This window comes from Sinocyclocheilus anshuiensis, unplaced genomic scaffold (assembly GCF_001515605.1).
Source record: "Sinocyclocheilus anshuiensis isolate Anshui unplaced genomic scaffold, SAMN03320099.WGS_v1.1 scaffold115, whole genome shotgun sequence".
Classification (NCBI taxonomy): Eukaryota; Metazoa; Chordata; class Actinopteri; order Cypriniformes; family Cyprinidae; genus Sinocyclocheilus; species Sinocyclocheilus anshuiensis.
The window spans coordinates 1,093,059-1,110,817 of NW_015548219.1; the positions used below are offsets into that span (position 1 = coordinate 1,093,059).

The 17,759-nt window shown below is 37.0% G+C and overlaps 1 protein-coding gene across 2 annotated transcripts in view; it reads left to right on the forward strand.

Annotated features, from left to right (window-relative positions):
* The window catches only part of LOC107654140 (cytosolic carboxypeptidase 4-like), a 227,408-nt gene that overhangs the window by 115,611 nt on the left and 94,038 nt on the right, over window positions 1-17,759 (forward strand). For both annotated transcript variants that reach the window (XM_016441082.1, XM_016441083.1), the window contains 3 exons: window positions 1,993-2,109; window positions 10,544-10,929; window positions 16,764-16,847. In XM_016441082.1, coding sequence (XP_016296568.1) covers window positions 1,993-2,109; window positions 10,544-10,929; window positions 16,764-16,847 — 587 coding nt within the window. The remainder of the gene's footprint in view (window positions 1-1,992; window positions 2,110-10,543; window positions 10,930-16,763; window positions 16,848-17,759) is intronic.

A 17,759-nucleotide genomic window follows, 5' to 3' on the forward strand; every position in this document is an offset into this window, starting at 1 on the left:
ATTTTTATTTTTATTCAGGAGTTATATATATACAAAACGATAACTTTTGATAACAGTAGCCTATTGATAAAAAATATATATTGTGCAAACAAGCAAGGACTGGTGGTTGGTGGGACGTGGAGCTGGTGAACAGGTGAAGGGAGACAGCAGGCTCGTCCAGGGCGGGCACTAGTGACTCACAGGGCGGGCCAGGCCCCCCAATGCACGCCCATGGCGCCGGGACTGACACACACAGATCAAGCTGTGGCCGAACTCAGACATTCAGGAACAAACTTTTTAGCGCTGCCCCGCAGTTTTATCAACTAAATAGCTTAATCGCTCAAGAGCTACATTATCTTTCTCAACAAGGAGCTGGTAGCATCATTGTTTCTAAAGGAATTAAAGCCACAGCTTTACTGTTAATAGAGAAACGCGGCAAAACGGTGGTAATTCATACATAAACAGCCTCTCTCTCTCTCGCTTTCTCTCTCTCTCTCTCTCTCTCTGTCGTAAATGAACAGTTGATGAATCACACTTTTATGAGAATAGATCATTGAAGTGGAGATCGCCAAACTGCAAGCTAACCGCTGTTTTCAGAAAGCAAGCGCGTTTATCCACAGTGGAGAGAGCGCTCGTGCACATGGTTGCCAGGTTCACAAACATAAGTAACACACTTAGCAGATATTTCCGTATTGCGCAAGTGTGAAGCTCTGTTTCGGGGATTACGTCTCTTCATATCAGGCAACCCCGGTTATGTTCCTCTGCAGCCAGATTAAAACACACACACACACACACATTAAATTAGATTTATTTTTCTTGAGCCAAAAAAAGACTGAATACACAACAGTTTTTAATAACCTTTAAATTAGTTTTATTTTTACTGAATACTTTTTAATTTAATTTAATTTAATTTAACAGAAATAATCAGGTATTTTTAAAATCTTGGTATTTTAAAGCAATTTTCTGTATTTGAAAGATTAATTTTAATGGGAATCTGCAGCAGAAACAATATATATGTATGTATATGTATGTATGTATGTGTATATATAAATGTGTATATGTACACATGATGATAGAGAAATAATTAAAATAACTTGAAAAGAACTATATATTTTTAAAAGTATATATTTAATAAAATGTTTTATTGGCATATGTATAAAATAGCTAGGCTTAAATGGACACTTGCAATTTAAAAGTAATTTAATTCAGTTTATATGAAAGAATAATCTTTAATTTAATACTCACTTTATTGGAAAGTTATTCAGATATCTATAAAAACCATGGAAAACTTTTTTTTGGTGGGCTTAATAGGGTCACTACCTGATTTCTGTTTCCTAGTGGCACAGAAGAGAACCGCACAAATCGGTTTGTTCCTATGTATGTGTGAGAGTGACAGTAGGGCCTTTCGCACCGCGGGAACCTTTTCATAGTACCAGAACTAATTGTGGAACTACCCACTTTTTGGCGTTTTCGCACCGCCGGAACTGGGTGTGATTTTAGTACCGGACTGCCTTTTTCGAGAACCAAATTAGCTCCTACTCCGGAGCAGGGTCTAACCAGCACAATGTTCTTCTTTGTTTCTGTTGTTGAACGCCGCGCACAAATGACGTCGCTGTCGACCGGCTTACGTCACTTCTTAGTACACACTGTCGGTGCGAATGCAACCCTTTAAATGGTACTGGGAAATAGTTCGCGCAAAATCGTCCCAGTACTTTAGTACTGTACATTTAGTTCTGGAACTAAAGCGGTGCGAAAGGCCCTATTTACAGCACAGCTGGAGGGGTGACCGCTCACATGTGCCTCACCTGGCAAATAAGGTGTGTAATTGCTGTTTGTCCGCTGCTTGGCCCACTTGCCATAAACAAAGACAGTCAGAGGTCAGAGCCTGCTGCATTCTATTGGCTGGAGCTGGTCACATGGCCTCTGGTCCTCACATGCTGTGACAGGGGAAGATATATATGTTTCAGTTTGCAGAGTGAACAGTGTTTATAGCTCTGTGTTTCTCAATGGCAGGAGGATGACCTGGAAACAGATGTGAACAAGCTGTGTCCCCGACCAGAGCCCGACCGGCCCCTAGAGCAGCTGGGCCAATATTTGCGCCTCTGCCCTGAGCTGCACCATGATTTCCAGGTGAACGTCTTTGCCTTCTGTAGCAGTAAACACACAGCATTGCGCCTCCATTCCTACATCAACAGAACTTACAGATTTCCAGTTAAGCTCAAATGACAGCATTTGTGACAAATTTCTCTTGTTTTCTTAAAAAATATGGAGGTTACAATGAGGCTCTTACAACTGAAGTACAAGGGGACAATTTTGGAGGATTTAAAAACCATTTTTTTTTAAAACTTGCATTCATTTTCTGTCATAACTTATGCATTTGAGTTGTACAGCCATTTTAGGGTTTATGCCGTTATGGCAATGAAGATCAAACTTGGTATGACTTTACATAGAAAAGCTTAGAAAGTGATTAGGAATTGATTTTTATCACACCTAAATCAAATGCATATTAATTAATTAATTTATTTATGGTTTGCGGCTATACTATGAAAGGTGTTTTCGTGTTTTTTGTCTTGTGAGTCGCAGTGTTTTTGTACGTATTCGTCCTGTACTTGAAACGGTGCATATTTTAAGGTTCAATTTACTTCTATTGTGTTCTATTTTTTAAATGAAGTTATTTTTTTAAGAGGAGGGACAAAGAAATTAATGTTTGTGGTGATCAACATTATTCTACAATTTTCTGTTAAAACTTGCTGTAAAGCTATTTCAATTATTTAAGCCATTATTGAAGCCATTATGTTATCATGGAGATGAAAATAAAAAATGGTATAACTTTACAGACAACTCTATAACAGAAATAACACAGAAAAGATTATACAGTGATTTTATCACACTTAAATCAGATGCATATTGTTACATACACATGCATTTTTTTATTTTATTGTAATTGTTTTATTTATTTATTTTTTAATACTGAAGTTGTATTTTTTCACTTCCATTGTAAGTGCCTCACTATGGGTTACAAAAAAAATATCATTATCACAAATTCATTTCCACATGTCCTTCTTTTTTGTGTGCATATATATATAAAATTCATGAGCTTATATTGATGTAAAACCCAGATTATTCTTTTAATGCATAACTTCAAGATGATGACAACATGAAATGCTGTTGGTTTTTCTTTAAAACAGCGTAGCTGATAATTCATGCACAATAAGACCATGCATTAAGAATGTAAATGGGGTGAATTTTGATTACATGTTGACTTTAATCTGCTCTGGATAAATATTTCAAAGAGGTTTTTTGAAACTGTCAGCATCTCTGGTGTTTAGTTGTTGCAGCCAGGCGTGAAAGTTACTTGTGTACTGCTCTTAATGGCAGACACCCAGGATAAAGTTTATATGAAGTGTCTCTAAGTGCACTTGGGGTGAATATGGGCCTTGTGTGGAAGCAGTAAGAGATTTTGATGGGAGCAGGATGTGCTATAATACCTACTGCTATGGCACACTATGCAGCTTAAGAGCACAACAGGGACACGGCTTGTACTGAAAATTACCTCATTACGCTTTAAAAAACCAGACACTTGTGCTTTGGCTCCTTACAACGGCGGCATGTTTGCCTCACTCTTCATCTTAATAGAGTGATTTTGTTCCTGTTTTTGCTGACCTGAAGAGTTCTGGGGGAAAATGAGGAACATCTTGTTGGCAGAATATCCACAGGAACTGATTCATCTCATCTCTCAGAGGTCGCAATAATTATGTGGTAGCTTTTCACTTATTAGTCAAAGAAAAATATGTGTGTGTGTTCATGTGTATCTTGTGTTCACAAAAAAAAAACATTCAACAAAATATTGACCAAATAAAAAAAAGTTCTTTCAAATATACACCTTTGGGCCCAGAAGCCATGGATATTGTGCTTCTATTTTGCATTTTTCTAATGTAATAATTATAATAATAATAATAATAATACTAATAATAAATAAATAATAATAATAATAAATAATAAAAATAATAATACTAATAATAATAATTATTATTATTATTACAATGTGGGTTAGGGGTTAACAATTTGAATTCTCATTACATGCGTAGGATATATTATATTATATTATATATTATATTATATTATATTATATTATATCAGTATGAGAATATGTGAATATTTCAATTTCAATTTGTGAATTAGAAATCTAATTTATGCGTAAGTTATATATTATATATTTAAACATTATTATTATTATTATTACATTTTGGATTAGGGGTTAGGAATTTTAATTCTCCTTTGTGTAAGCTATAAATTGTAGGCCTATATATTATTATAGGCCAATATTTTATTTTATTTTATTTTATTTTATTTTAAAATAAATGTTATTTTAATTTTTGTTGTTGTTTTAAGTCATTATACATTTACATTAAATTATGGAAACACATTATAGTGATCTAGGAATCGTGTAAATATGTATCTAAATACATTGAAAATGGTTATTTTTAGATTGTTTTATTATTATATTTTCAGTCTGGGCATTTTGCCCTTTTGGAGTTTATTTTGAAATAAAATCATAAATCAATGTATGAAAAATTATAAAACAATATCAAACAATTTTAATAGGTTGTTTCAGAATATCTGGAGATTTTACCCATCTAGTATTAACCCTGCTGCGGGTCAGCCAACCGTAGGGTCATTGACAGAAATGAAAGATGACATTTCAAGTTCCATAATATGTTCAGTGTGACTCTTCATTTTAAATGTGTCACCACCCTTCCCATCATGAGCGACTGCTATGGTCTTGATTGAAGGCTCCTCTCACAGCACAATAACACGCCTGCGGCTGACTTGCAGAAATCCCTGCGTGGCTGCCTTTAGCATGCGGATGAGTTCAAACTAATAGAAATGTCAACACACCTCCAGTTCATCGACGTTCAACTCCCTCCTTATTCAGACGCTGACACTATTTTAATTCAAATCATATAGCATGATGTACTACTGCTGTTAAAAAGCGTATTTTCTGTGGTTCATTTCCTCCTGCATGTATTGATGTTGTAATTCAGGTCTCCAAAGGAAATGACGAGCTACTAATTCGCTTTTTTTGTTTCAATTTAACATTTTAAAAATCAATTCTGTCTGCAAATTCTAGACATAAAGGCCAAGCAATTCCTAGAAACACATGCGTCTTCCTCATAATGACATGTTATTAAAGGAATAGTTCACCCAAAATTGATAATGTCATTATTCACTCACTCATCTTGTATTTGTCCCATTTAAATGCACAATTAATTTTCTGTTTACTACTACAGCTCTATTAAATATATTATAATTGCTGGCATCATGGAAAAATTCATTCATTCATTCATTCAACTTGCTCAAAGTAGTATAAAACTGGATTTTTGGAATTTTACACTTAAAAAAAAAAAAAAAAACAGAACTTTTAAACTTCAATTTGTGAATTTGAATGATATATATTTCAATTATATATATATATATACACAGTACATACACATATACATTTATTTATTTAATACTAGGGCTGGCAATAGGCAGCCCTAGTATCAAAGAGTTCAAAAATAAAAATTCAAAACCTACACTCAATTATAATACACATCAATTTGAATGTTTATTATGCATGATATCATTCTTTTGGTTTCAGCACAATGCATTTTTATTTTATTTATTTTTGTTTTTATTTTTAGTGATTGCTAACCCTAGTGTTGAACAACCAAATTTGAAAATCTGTAATTGATTCTAATATGCATCAATCTGAATGTTCATTATGCAATTTTTCATTGTTTTCTTTTGGTCTCAGCTCAATAAATCAAACCATACTGTCCACCCTAGCCCCCCTTCTTTGTACGTGTCTTTGATGTATTTCTCCCATTATCATTAAATACCACTGTGATCTGGAGACGCTGTGACTGGATTGGATGCAGGGGTTGTAATCACATCACTGCATTATGCATGCTGTGCAAAATACCAAGATGAAAAGAATTTACAGCAGGACATTCATGCCAATCAGTTCCCCGCTATTAATCTTGCATGACAACGATGCTGCACCTGTAATCTTCGGGCCAAAACAAAGGCCATGATTAAATGGGTTTAATTCATAGTGTCACGCTAGGATTCCGAAGAAGAGAACACAGGTAAAACTGCAGAGCTGTCAAAAATATTGCAGGCTAGATAAAGGGTTGAGTTGTGAAACATAAGCCTGAGAAAGCGAGATTGGCACGGAGCTTGCGCTCTCAGAGTGAGGAGAACGGAAGGGTCCCTTCCCCTGAGGACTCGCCTCGGGAGAACATGTTTCCCTTTGATCTCTAACTCTTCGTGTGATACTGTACAGGACAGCCAGGAGTTGAAAATTAGATGTGCATTTCATTCAGCATGACACCAGCATCCTAGTTCCTCTGCTGACTAAGCCCAAGACTCGATATGAATCAGTCTTTTTGTTTTGTTCCTGCCACAGTTCCTTAGTCAATGCCTCTGTGCGGTATTAAATACAGTTTACTGTATTTACAGTACAGTATAATTGACCATTTAGTTTCCAATTGATAGAAATATCACTGTGATTTGGAAGTAGGCTACAAGTGTCATATTGCATTTATCCACAGTTTGATGGCACAAGTGTGTAAATAAATAAAGAGACAACGGAGTGTCTTTAAAAAACCCTTTTTTGTGTGGAACTACTTCCTTCCGATACCGATTCAAATCTCAGTTTGACAGCTGAGCCCAAGCCTCCATTAATAATTCCAATACATCTTCATTTGAAAGGTTATTGTATTACTGTATTAAAAATCACCATCACAAATACACACCGTTTCTCAATACTATTATTCATGAAATGAAAAGTTGGATGTGCCAGAACTTTCTTCAGTTAAACAAGGAGAAAACTGAAGTCATTGCATTTGGAAACAAAGATGAAGTTCTCAAGGTGAATGCATACCTTGACTCTAGGGGTCTAACAACTAAAAATCAAGTCAGGAATCTTGGTGTGATTCTGGAGACAGACCTTAGTTTCAGTAGTCATGTCAAAGCAGTAACTAAATCAGCATACTATCATCTCAAAAACATTGCAAGAATTAGATGTTTTGTTTCCAGTCAAGACTTGGAGAAACTTGTTCATGCCTTTATCACCAGCAGGGTGGACTATTGTAATGGTCTCCTCACCGGCCTTCCCAAGAAGACCATTAGACAGCTGCAGCTCATCCAGAATGCTGCTGCCAGAATTCTGACTAGAACCAGAAAATCTGAGCATATCACACCAGTCCTCAGGTCCTTACACTGGCTTCCAGTTATATTTAGGATTGATTTTAAAGTACTTTTACTCGTTTATAAATCACTCAATGGCCTAGGACCTAAATACATTGCAGATATGCTCACTGAATATAAACCTAACAGACCACTCAGATCATTAGGATCGAGTCCGTTAGAAATACCAAGGGTTCACACAAAACAAGGGGAATTCGCTTTTAGCTATTATGCCACCCGCAGCTGGAACCAGCTTCCAGAAGAGATCAGATGTGCTAAAACATTAGTCACATTTAAATCCAGACTCAAAACTCATCTGTTTAGCTGTGCATTTATTGAATGAGCACTCTGCTACGGCCAAACTAATTGCACTGTATTTTATATATAATCATTTTCTAGTTTTAACTGTTTTAAATTGATTTTAAATACATTTTTAAATCATTTTAAGTTTTAAATTCCTTGTTTTATTGTTGTGATTATTTTTTAATGATTATTTTACTTTTAATGTAAAGCACTTTGAATTACTATTGTGTATGAAATGTGCTATATAAAAAAAAAAACTTGCCTTGCCTATTAAATACTACTATTATTGAACCACAACGACAGCCATCATAAACATTTCTAGGCAATTCAAAGGCAGCACTCTGATGTACAGCATTAAAGTTATATACTGTGAAATATAACGTGATGAGATTTTGCCCTCAGCCAAAACTATTTGCTCTGGAACAAATAATAGATTAATGAGACCAATGACTGCCCGTCAGATTTACCCAAAACAAATTCTCATGTTTAACCACTATAGAGACAGCAGTGCCAGCGGTAAATTCCAGAAGATCTGGCCGAGGTAAAGCACAAAGTATACTTCACTTTTTACACGTACGCGAGAGACAGCGTACAGTGCACGTGACGCAAATGTCATCATCAGAACAGTATGCACGTACTGTACGCGCACCACCCGATTTTTGTAACCATGCGTACTTTGTATGCTTTGTATGAAGTTATTTTGCAGTAATTGGTTTTTCCACAAGGTGGCAACAGTGTCCTGGGCCGTTGTTTCACAGTAGAAAACAAAACTAAAGAGACGGAACAACAACAACAAAAACAAAATAGCGGAGACTGCAACAACAACAGACGCTCACATTGACAAGCGTTTGTGAGCGAGAGGGTATGAGACAGCTCAGCTTTGGTTTAAAAGAGTTCAAAAATATTTGTTACTGTATCAGTCATAACTTAACGGGGAAAAACAGAGCAGACACTAGACATGGATGAAGCTTTCTAGAGTGCATGTGTCGATCGCCCGCATTCGCGCACAATATCAAATGGAGTATACTTTGAAAGGCTACACATTCGACTGTACACATATGCTAGCGTACGCATACAAAAATGAAGTATACTTTGGGCTTAAGGCTGCTCTCGGCGGGTTCATGAGCGCTGAACGGCTGCTGACGCCCTGGAGCTCACATCTACAAAAACGTTGAAGCAAATTTTCAAATAGACATTCGCTTTATTAACAGACCGCATATATGAAGTCTAAACAAGTACATTCTCGACAGACACAAAAACAGTATTATTCTAAAAAATTATAATGGATTTGGGCATCTGCCATGACACTCGCTGTTTGAAAAACCGCAAGCGGAGTAATACAAATGGTGAAATGGTTGAAATGCTGTTATCACTAGAATATCGCATGCCTGGAAAAGGCTCTTGGCTAATCAGATTTGATAACCAAAAAGAACTGTTGTATAAAATATAATACAAAATTTGTATTTATAGTGTAATTGAGAATGCTGATTATTATATTGTATTATATGCAATAGCTTCAGTGTAACTACTTTTTTAAATATCTTTTTATAAGAGTAGCTTGATTGTAGTTTAAGTACTTTAAGTGCACTTTCCAGAATTGTTCACAGTGAATGTGGCAACTCAAATCAGATACTGTGCATTTGCAAACCTATTAGCCAGTAATATCCATTTTTAATTGAGTTTGACAGCTGCGGAAAACTTCCCCAAATGTGTCATAATTGCGCTAATTTATCTATTATTTTACGTGCTGATTTCAAAAACGTCAGGCATATAATAGCTTTTAATGGTTGGTGGATTGGGTAATTGAATTGACCTCAAACAGATTCGTTCGTTCCCTTTGCGAATTGAATCTCTGCTTTTTCCCCTCTCACCCACTTGTAGGAACAACCGAGCACACGTTCCCCGAGTCCCACTCCCAGAGCTCATCAAAAGGGCTGTTGTACTTTTCTGTATCAAGTTCATGATTAAAATAAGTCTTTGAAAAAAACTTCTCAGTGCTGCTACATTGTGTTATTTGTGGTTTTGAAAAACGAATATGACAAAGCGAGCCCCCTGAGATGCAATATACAGCTTCAAACCCGAGATGTTTTTATACAGCAAAGGTTAATTTATATTAATGCATCCCCTGCTATTGGTATTCATGGAAGTTGTGGCGTCTTTGTGCTTACACATATTTTTAGGAGTGCAAAAAGTCCAATTTAAATGCAATGAAATAGCAGAGGGTGCAGTACTAAAGTTTTGTATCTAACAAATTCACTTTGATGGTATACAGTTTACAGTATGTGCACTGCGGCGAAGATCAGAGCAAACACGGGACGGCGTTCAGAAACTAAGATCTTCCGTAGGGAGGTGAGCGCAGATGATGGATGCTTTTACCGGCCACGATGTGTGCAGAATTTTCCCCAGTCAGCACATCATGTCTGTCGTGTTTCTTGGACATTATTGCATTCACCTTTGGGAAGAGCCTGGGAATTGGACCACTGATCTTTTTCCTCGCTAAATTTATGGAAATGCATGAGGCGTGAGCTTAAATTGTTATTTGGTTGCTCTAAAAGCAGCCAGGGCCTTTGGCTATTTTGATACAGTTAATTTTATGCCTGTCAAAGACTGTAATTGGACGACCCTATTTGCTGTCAGTATCACCCTTTTGAAGTAAATAGAAAGCTGGAAGTGATGTGCACCACTTTGGGCTGCATCCTCAAAACAATTCCTTATCCTTTTTTGGCTTTTCTCCCTCAATAGTCTCTAAAAAATGCTTTAATTTCCTTCACAGTTTATTTCGGGTTGTTATTCTGCAGTGCCGCACTGAGCGGTTGACGGTGCCAGAGGGAAAACAGGATATCTTGTGGGTGATGTTTACTGTAATCTTTGTCTCCTTTTTTGCAGTTTTTCTCCTACACCTTTGATTTGAGAGTTGCTGATGTGGCCGAAAGTATAGAGAGCTGATATCTGTGGATGCCTTTGAATTTTTTCCCCCTGAAAATCAACATTAGCTTTGCAGCTTCTCTCTAACAATCATGTCTTCTAGGATTTGGACTCCAGCTCTGAGCTCGATGAAAGCTCGGACGATGACAGCGCTCTGGAGGGAGACTTGAATGACGAGACACCGAGTGACCAGAGATGCTCCGAGCTGCCCTCCCACCGAGATGAAAACCACCTCCAGACGAGTGACTTCCATAAGCATTACCTCAATTGCTCTAGGAAAGGCCAAGAAGGCCACTCTAGTATGGTGGACAGGCTTCTGGAGAAGTACGGGATCTGCATTCCCAACCATGATCCACGCCTCTATGCCGCCACTGCAGCCAATACAAAGTCTATAGCTGGATACTCCATCCTAGCCTTCCCTGACTTCTGGGGACACCTGCCCCCACAAGAGCATGAGCCCATGGCTAAAAGACCACCACATGTGCAGAGGTGAGAAATCATGTCTTTCATTTCAATTTTGTTCTGCTCAAGGAATAATTTTTCAATGACCATTGAAAATTAACATTGTATCTGTTACCAAGTTAAAAAAAGTATGTTACCGCAGATAAAATTGCGCTAGAATATTAGAACAATTCATCCCTGATTTATGCCATGTCACAGATAACAAACATATATGCAAAGTGTTTTCTATTGCACGGTTGCATTTAATTTATCAAATGCATAAATGTTGCACAGCATTCTTCTTCTAAACAGCTATGAGTCTGTATTGCAATAACAATTGTGATTAAACATCAAGGAGCTCTCCGTTTACCTGTGACGGAGATATTCAATATTAAAAGATTTAAGAAGACATTTGCTTTGAGACATATCTGGGTAGAATTACTCTAGTGTTTTGTTGCTCATAAAAACTGTGCCATTAGAGACTGCAACAAGAAAAACAACAGAAAACTGTTTGATTTCAAAAAGACGCTTTCAATACCTCCCCAAAAATGGCTTAATTTGTGCTTTAGTTTTTGTCTTGGGTTTTTACACAAATTCTGTGTTCCATATTCCAGCAGTTTCCAACCTTTTAGCTGCTTGTGTTATGTTTGCATGCTGAGATTGCCAAAAAGAAATGATGCAAATATTAGACTTCATTTATAAGCTGATTTGCCTCTAAATCAGATCATGTGGATGCAATTTAAGGCCTATTCTCCATCCAACTTGATTGTAAATATCGTCGGCACTGAGTCATTAAACTCACTCCAAGTACAAATTAAATCCATTAAAATATTCCTTTTCGAGTTAAACTTGAGTCTCTTGCCTTAAGTGAGTCGTTCTGGTTTTGCTAGTTGCTTTGCTCTACACCCAAAGACTCTTTTCTACTGAGGAAAAGCCCTTAAATCTATATCTAATTATGGTAGCCCCCTTCAGAAAACTTGTTTTTGCCGAAACTTTCTTCAATGTGGAAGGGAGAGATGAAAGGAAATAGACATTTATTTCAGTCAATTCTGTAGTTTATTGTGTTTCCTCAAGGGTAAGATAAGTTTCTATGGGCTCTATTGGTGTTATTTTAACTTAAAAATTGTCGTTTTTTGAGTTTTAAAAAGAAAGTGTCAGACAGCCAGTGACATTTTGAAAAAAGTGACAGTTAATTCCACATATTGCTTCCTACTCACACATTAACTTTAGATAAGTCTGAAACATTTGCATTTGACGTCCTAAGATGATCATTTAAAAAAAAAAAAAACGCATTTAAAACATATGCCTGACACATCATTTTGATAATATTTGCAGGAAAATGGTTCATCATAATGCCTTTTCTACCCTTTGTGATGTTCTATGCTCAGAATTTAACATTAATGAAAGACAGAATGCTTGTTTATGTATTATTGTTTTATAGTTCTTCCTATGAAGTAAACATTCTGATGAGAGCGCTCTCGGTTTATTGCCAGCCACGGTGGACTGTTAACTTTGTTTTTGCTCATTCATTCAGCCCCATTATCATCTGAAATTTGCTCTTGGGATTGGAGCGTCCACGCAGATTGTTTTTCCCCCCGCCGCATTTTGTATTGTGCTTATTCGCATCGGGAGAAAGGCCTTATTATTATTGTTTATTTGCAAAAAAAGAAATAATGCACACAAACAAACAAGAAAATTAGCCGATTAGCATCATACAGGGCAAAAAAGATGAGGCAACATAGGTTTGATTGGAAATGGCATCATCCAAACAGAGTTGAGAACGACCCACCATTATTAGTGCTTTTGGTAGACGTCTGCATATTATTTCGCCAGACTGCTTAATACGTGTAATATAGCTGATAGTGTTGCTCGTTACTCATTTGTTAAAGTAATATATAATGATACGACTGTCACAACCTTTGTGTGTCGGCCTCTTGTATTAGGCTCTGGATTTGGGGAACAGCGGTTATTTTGCATGCACTCCACTCCACTCCAAACTTCATTTCAATATTTAATTTAATTTATTAAACGCAAAAGTTTGGTTTCAAAAGCATTTCTAAATTCAGTTCATATTTCCAAAAAAAAGAAAAAACGAAAAATCAAATCAAAATAACGAAGTGGTTAAAAAAAACTGTGAGCTACCACCATATATGTATAAAATGTGCTGTGCACTCAGTGTTTTGCGAAAAGAGCTCCCTCTGCAGGTGAGACAAATATACAGCACTGTCACAAACAATAAAGCTAATAAAGCTTGCTACTATAATTAAACTTTAAAAGGATAGTTCACCCAGAGATGGATGTAAGGATGGATGGATGTAAGATGGTGCCGACGCTGATGGCTGCCTCCGTCGCGTGCTCCGCAGTTGTTTTTATGTTTTTGTTAGTTTGTCCTGTCTTTAGTTATATCCCTGCAATCAGTTTCACCAGAGACGAATTGCTGGACATTCGGAAGTACACACCACCCGATATTTCACCGGTTTTTGATTATTCTGATGTTTTGCTGGACATTGTTGTCGGGGGAGCTGCGGCGCTGATCAAACGCTTCAGGACGCGCAGACGGGGGAAGCGAGCCGGCGCGCTCGTCAAGCTCAGACAGCGCGGATTCAGGACGCCGTTGCCAAGCATCCATCTGGCAAATCTCCGCTCTCTACCCAACAAAACGGACGAACTCCTTCTGCTCTCCCGGACAAATAAGGATTTTTCAAACTCTGCTGCTCTGTGTTTCACGGAAACCTGGCTGAAAGACGTGTAAACATACCTGGCAATAAAGCTCATTCTGATTCTGAGATGAGAATTGTTTCAAGAACACTGGGTCTCATTCATTAAGCATGCGTACGCACAAATTTGTGTGTGAAATCTGTGTACAAAGGTTTTCACGAACAAATCATGATTCACTAAAACTTTCGTACTTTATTCTAAATTTAAGAAAAAATATAGGAACCGCTCAAAGCACACGTGCGCAAAAATCACACTCTGGCCGGTTTTAATAATCTATATATATAAGCTATATATATATAATAAGTAAAATAAGTATTGAACACATCTCCATTTTTCTCAGTAAATATATTTCTAAAGGTGCTGTTGACATGAAATTTTCACCAGATGTCGGTAACAATCCAAGTAATCCATACATACACAGAAAGAAACACAAATAATTTAAGAAATTAAGTTCTGTGTAATAAAGTAGAATGACACAGGGAAAAAAGTATTGAACACATGAAGAAAGGGAGGTGCAAAAAGGCATGGAAAGCCAAGACACCAGCAGAAATCTATCAGTAATTAGAAAGCAGTCCTGCCCCTAGTCAGTGGAAATTAATATTAGTTGGTTTAGTCCCAAATGATGGCCTATAATAAGGTGTGTCTCATGACCAGCGTGTCACACAAGAAACATTTCATGATGGGTAAAAGCAAAGAGCAAATAAAATAAGTTCAATAAGTAAGTAATGCACTCAACCGTTTAAAGTTTGCTGCGCCACATTTAGACAAGCCTGTGAAATACTGGGAGAATATAGTCTGGTCCAATGAGACAAAAATTGTACTCTTTGGATGCCATAATACACACCATTTTTGGAGGTCAAATGGCACTGCACATCACCCCAAAAACATCATGGTGTAGCACTGGCAAAATTCATATAATTGAAGGAAGGATGAATGGAAAAATGTACCGAGACATTCTTGATAAAAATCTGCTGCCATCTACCAGGATGATGAAGATGAAATGAGGGTGGACATTCCAACGAGACAGTGATCCCAAACACACAGCCAAGGAAACTCTCATTTGGTTTCAGAGAAAGAAAGTAAAGCTGCTAGAACGGCCCAGCCAATCACCTGACTTGAATCCAATAGAAAATCTATGGAAAGCACTAAAGATTAGAGATCATAGAAGAGGCCCATGGAACCTTCAAGATTTGAAGACTGTTTGTGTGGAAAAATGGGCCAAAATCACACCTGAGCAATGCATACGACTAGTTTCTCCATACAGGAGGCATCTTGAAGCTGTCATTACCAACAAAGGCTTTTGTACGAAGTATTAAATACATTTCATTAAGCATTTTCAATACCTTTCCCCTGGGTCATTTAATTTTATTACACAGAACCTATTATCTTAGGATGATAGTTATACATTATACACAATTACAATAAATATATATTTCATCCTAAAATGATTTAATCATATACAGTGAAAGATAAGAAAAGCTGCGTTAGACTATAGCGCTTTATAGGTTTCTCTGAATAACAGCGCATGTATAGCCGGCCAATGAGACCTCTGTGAACTGGTTCTGTATAAAATATGTTTTATTGTGTGTGAATTGATTTTGAGGACTGCGCACTTGGCATTGCTCAACGATCTGGCAAGAGCGCGTCTGAAGACAGAGTGCGTCATATGGGGTTGTGTGGAGCATCTTTGACAAGAGTGACGAAAGGCTGTAAAGGAAAGCATGTGCAGAAAGCCCTTATATGGAGATGGTCTGGGCGTGTTTTATGCAAATGACTAACCTCGTGCACGTGGCAACTCATTTAGAATGCTCCGAATTCACTAATATTAGGCACATTTAAGAACAAATTCATGTGCGTATGCACGTGTTGTGAATTAGGCAAAACGTTTTCATGAGAAGTTCGAATGTGCGTATAAATACGAATAATCTACGCAATTTGTGAATGAGACCCAATGTTGGTATAATAAGTGTGAATGAAGAATGAGGCTGTTGTGTGAAAATTGAAGTCGTTATTACGACTTTCGACACCGATAATCATTACAACATCGTTAACCATTGTAATTGCATGGGAGAGTCACTGAATTGTGGAATCGTTGTACAATGAACTGGATTCATGAATGAATTGTTGAGGCCGGTCTTGTGAGTTGAATCAATTGAAAAGATTTGAATCAAAACAATGATTCCTTCACAAATCTAACAAGATAAACGGTATAACATGATAATATTGCAATATAGCATGCAAGGATATACAGTATGGACCGACATATGGACCAATTTTCTTCTTTAATTTATGACTCATACATGTGGTTTATTTTACCTAATCTAGTTTCCTCATTTATTAAAGGGACAGTTCACCCAAAATAAAAATTAATTAATTACTCACCCTCATGTCACTCCGAACCCAGAGTTCTGACTGCATATACACAGATTTTTTAAAATATATTAAAATATAAATATTTATAAAAAAATATATAAAAATATATATATACAGTGGGTACGGAAAGTATTCAGACCCCCTTAAATTTTTCACTCTTTGTTATATTTGTTATAATGACCCTAAGCACACAGCTAAAATAACGAAGGAGTGGCTTCACAACAACTCTGTGACTGTTCTTGAATGGCCCAGCCAGAGCCCTGCCTTAAACCCAATTGAGCATCTCTGGAGAGACCTAAAAATGGCTGTCCACCAACGTTTACCATCCAACCTGACAGAACTGGAGAGGATCTGCAAGGAGGAATGGCAGAGGATCCCCAAATCCAGGTGTGAAAAACTTGTTGCATCTTTCCCAAAAAGACTCATGGCTGTATTAGATCAAAAGGGTGCTTCTACTAAATACTGAGCAAAGGGTCTGAATACTTAGGACCATGTGATATTTCAGTTTTTCTTTTGTAATAAATCTGCAAAAATGTCAACGATTCTGTGTTTTTCTGTCAATATGGGGTGCTGTGTGTACATTAATGAGGAAAAAAAATTAACTTAAATGATTTTAGCAAATGGCTGCAATATAACAAAGAGTGAAAAATTGAAGGGGGTTTGAATACTTTCCGTACCCACTGTATATATTTTTAAAAAATGTTTTAATGTATAAATTGAGTTCTACATTTGGAAACCAAAGCTGTGGTTCATTGATAGTTTATTTATTTATTTATTTTTCAATGTTCCAGAAAGAAAGTTTTTGAAGACGTCCAGCGTCTCATCTGTCCAGAGGACATCATCAACAAGGTTATTTTTGACATGGATGATCACAGGTAACATGCTGCTATTTGTTTTTTTTTTCTGATAAAGCATTTTCATTAGATCCTCACAGCAGTGGCATGGCAACCATCTAGATGCTACAATGATAAATTAAGTCCATCAAGTGCCTCTGATAGATCTTAATGGATCTTTCACATGTGAATATACGACAGTCACAGCCAGAACGTGAAAGATCTTCAGTGCAGACTTCAAGCTCTTTTTAAAAGCTCTAAAATTGCAGCAATTACAATAAAACCGTAACAAGGGTAATTGAGGTAAAAATGCCTTTCTAGGAACAATCTTATTTGCGACTGGTTTTGATCATACAGTTCCTCAGCTTGTGTGTGTTTATCCAGTCAAGCTTGGTTTGATGTGACTGCCTCTGTCAGGGGTGATAAACCCTTGAATGGACAGTGTCTCTCTGCCTGCCCAGATGCTGATGGACAGCTTGTCGTCCGTAGCTGCTGTTTACCGTCATGTAGTTTGTGGGTTGCAGTAGGTTTGCGATACTGAACTGTGCGCCTCCATCATGTGGACAGTGTTCTGCACTCATCTTCTGTGTCATTTGCAGTGTGTCTGGAATTTATTGATGCAAACTGTGCAGAATGAATGATTTAGCCAGAATGGTGGTTAGTAGTGTGAATCAATATGTAGGACAAGTATGGAGATAATTCACTTGTTTGTTAAGCTAATGTGACAGTATGGTGGAGTGGAACATGCTCAATCAGCACAGCTGTCCAAAAATGTGTATCTCTCTCTTCTGTTCTTCTCTGCTTTCTGTCTATTAGTCTTCTCCAGTCAATCTCATTTGTCCTTTCTCTTCCTTCCTTGCTTCTTGTTTCTTTCCTGTCTCCCCCCCCTTCATTTTCCCTTTCCTTCTCATTTCTTTCTTTCTTTCTTTCTTTCTTTCTTTCTTTCTTTCTTTC